At 46.0% G+C, this 2,248-nt stretch overlaps 1 protein-coding gene across 1 annotated transcript; it reads left to right on the top strand.

Moving 5' to 3' along the window:
- The first annotated feature begins 498 nt into the window (after positions 1–498).
- LOC107580298 (uncharacterized) lies at positions 499–2,221 on the top strand. The gene is made up of 2 exons (XM_016266021.1): positions 499–1,802; positions 2,040–2,221. The coding sequence occupies exons 1-2, from the start codon at positions 512–514 to the stop codon at positions 2,219–2,221; spliced, it is 1,473 nt and encodes a 490-aa protein (XP_016121507.1). The 5' UTR covers positions 499–511.
- The last annotated feature ends 27 nt before the right edge of the window (positions 2,222–2,248 follow it).

Here is a 2,248-nt window from a genome sequence, read left to right as displayed (position 1 = left end):
CATGAAACACATTTCACATAATGTCAAATTTTGAACACCTATGACACTTGCTCAGTAGCTGGTATTAGCTCAGATCACTTCATGTCTTCTTTATATGGTTTGTGATGTTGTTCTCTCATCTCTCACTGCCTTTCACCTTCTAAGAGCTGAATCTTGGTTTCTATAGCAACTAAAATGGCATGCAGATAAAACAATGACCTCACTCTGATCATCAGGTGTCTTAGAAGGTAGCTGTATGGTTTTTGTGTATGTAGTGGTGCCATAAGACAACATTTTGAACCATATGTCAGGGCCCGTCCACATTTGGTGATGTCATTCAGATGCTGTAACCTTACCAGCATTCATTAAAGCTCATCAAATTCTAATCAAGATTCTAATCAAGCTGCCCAGCTAAGATTATTACTCAACTGTTCTCTGCATGGTTCTGTAAGAACCTCCTTATGGACTAAATAAAGCTTAAAGTAAAAGTTTCCTTGGTGCTGTATGTGCGGTGAGCGAGCATTTTCCATAAATGCATTATGTCTACATTCTTCTCATGGCCTGTTTTTCTTTCTCAGGTATTCTGCTGATTCTGTCTGTGCCAGTTGGGCTGGTGTTCTCCGCAGAGGAGCTTCACCCCAGCCAAACCCCTCGGGACCTTGTCTCCATGTCAACGAGAAGCAAAACCCTCGCCATCCTCTCACCGGGGCCCTTGAGCTGGCAGGAGGGTTCCAGCACTGGGGATCTGCACATCCAGTCACTGGCCTCTCTAGAAGCCATCAGTAGACCCACCACTGCCCACTCATTCCAGACACAGAAGAACACTGTTCCATCTGCCATATTTCAAACAACAACAGTAGGGGTGCATTCTTTTGGTCCCAGGGATCAGGCACTACTTAGATCTCCTCTTCCAGAAGCAGAAGCACCCCAACTGACCTCTAGAAGTATGTTCAATAGAACAAGCTCTGGGGTTTTCACCACTAAAACCCAAGACCAGAACTTTAGCATTAATATCGACAAGCCGAGTACAATCAGCACAAAGCCAGTGAACCGTTTGGAGGCCTCAGGTGTGGTCAGTAGAAATCAGATCAGCGCTACTGGGTTGGACAGTGGAAACCAAGCCACAAATTCTGGCTCAAATCATTCTTTTCTCTCAGGGACTGAAAGTGACATGGCCCTTGGTGCCGAAGGCCTTTCGGGGACCACAGACACTGGAGAGATGGGAGTGAAGGAGCCCATTGAGCCCATTCAGCATCCACCATCATCTTCATTGTCTTCAACCTTCAAAACCCACAAAGGGCAGAACACGGATAAGGTGGCGTTGCACCACACCATTACATTGCGTGACGTGTCTTCAACAGAGAATCCCACTCTCCTATTGGGAACGGTGGGAAAAGCTTTGGCACAAACTGACATCCAGTCTCCTCCCCCAGCTCTAGCCCTGCCTTCCAACCATGTTACAACATCTGATGCCACTTCTTCAGCGGAGAGTGGAAACTTTTTGGAAATCCAAGATGACAGGGATGGAACCATCAATATGACCATTGGTTCTCTTGTCTCTTTAAAAGATGCCACAGATGTTATCAACAGCACTGATGCCTCATGGCCTGCAGCAAATGATTCAGACATCTCAGAGGCACCCTCCACAGCTAGCGGGAGCTTCATGAACAGGCAGGTCCCAGCCACCACTCAAGGCGCATGGGGCTCTGGGAACCAGTCGGGTCCTGCGCTGGGTCCCCCTCATGAAAAAAACACCATCTGCCTGGACAAAATGGACATTGTGTGGTTGGTTCTTGCCATTAGCGTGCCTGTCTCCTCATGCTGTGAGTAACCAATATCACACTTCCTCCAGCTTTCAAAACTTGTACTTTCTGTCATCAGAACTGACAGGAACTTTTCCAAAGTCACAATATAACATTATATTCCCTTTGTGGCTTAGTGGCTTTTGCTTACAACTTTCTGAAATACATCATACAAAATTCAGAAGCGATTAATGTGGTCTTAGGGCTACAATGAAGAAGAATTAGATATAGAATATTAATATGTCTTCTTCTCTTCAGCCGTGCTGCTTACCGTATGCTGTATGAGGAAAAAGAAGAAGTCTGCTACTCAGGAGAACAACTTGAGCTACTGGAATGATGCCATCACCATGGATTACTTCACCCGCCATGCTGTGGAGCTCCCATGCGAGATACAATCACTGGAGACTGAGGTACTGACAGAGACCTGGAAGACACTTTAGCCACTGCTTTTTGTCTCTTTAAAAGTC

Source organism: Sinocyclocheilus grahami, unplaced genomic scaffold (assembly GCF_001515645.1).
Source record: "Sinocyclocheilus grahami isolate Dianchi unplaced genomic scaffold, SAMN03320097.WGS_v1.1 scaffold30230.1, whole genome shotgun sequence".
Lineage (NCBI taxonomy): Eukaryota > Metazoa > Chordata > Actinopteri > Cypriniformes > Cyprinidae > Sinocyclocheilus > Sinocyclocheilus grahami.
Note: the sequence above shows the minus strand (reverse complement) of the source record. Positions and strands in the feature narration are given on the sequence as shown.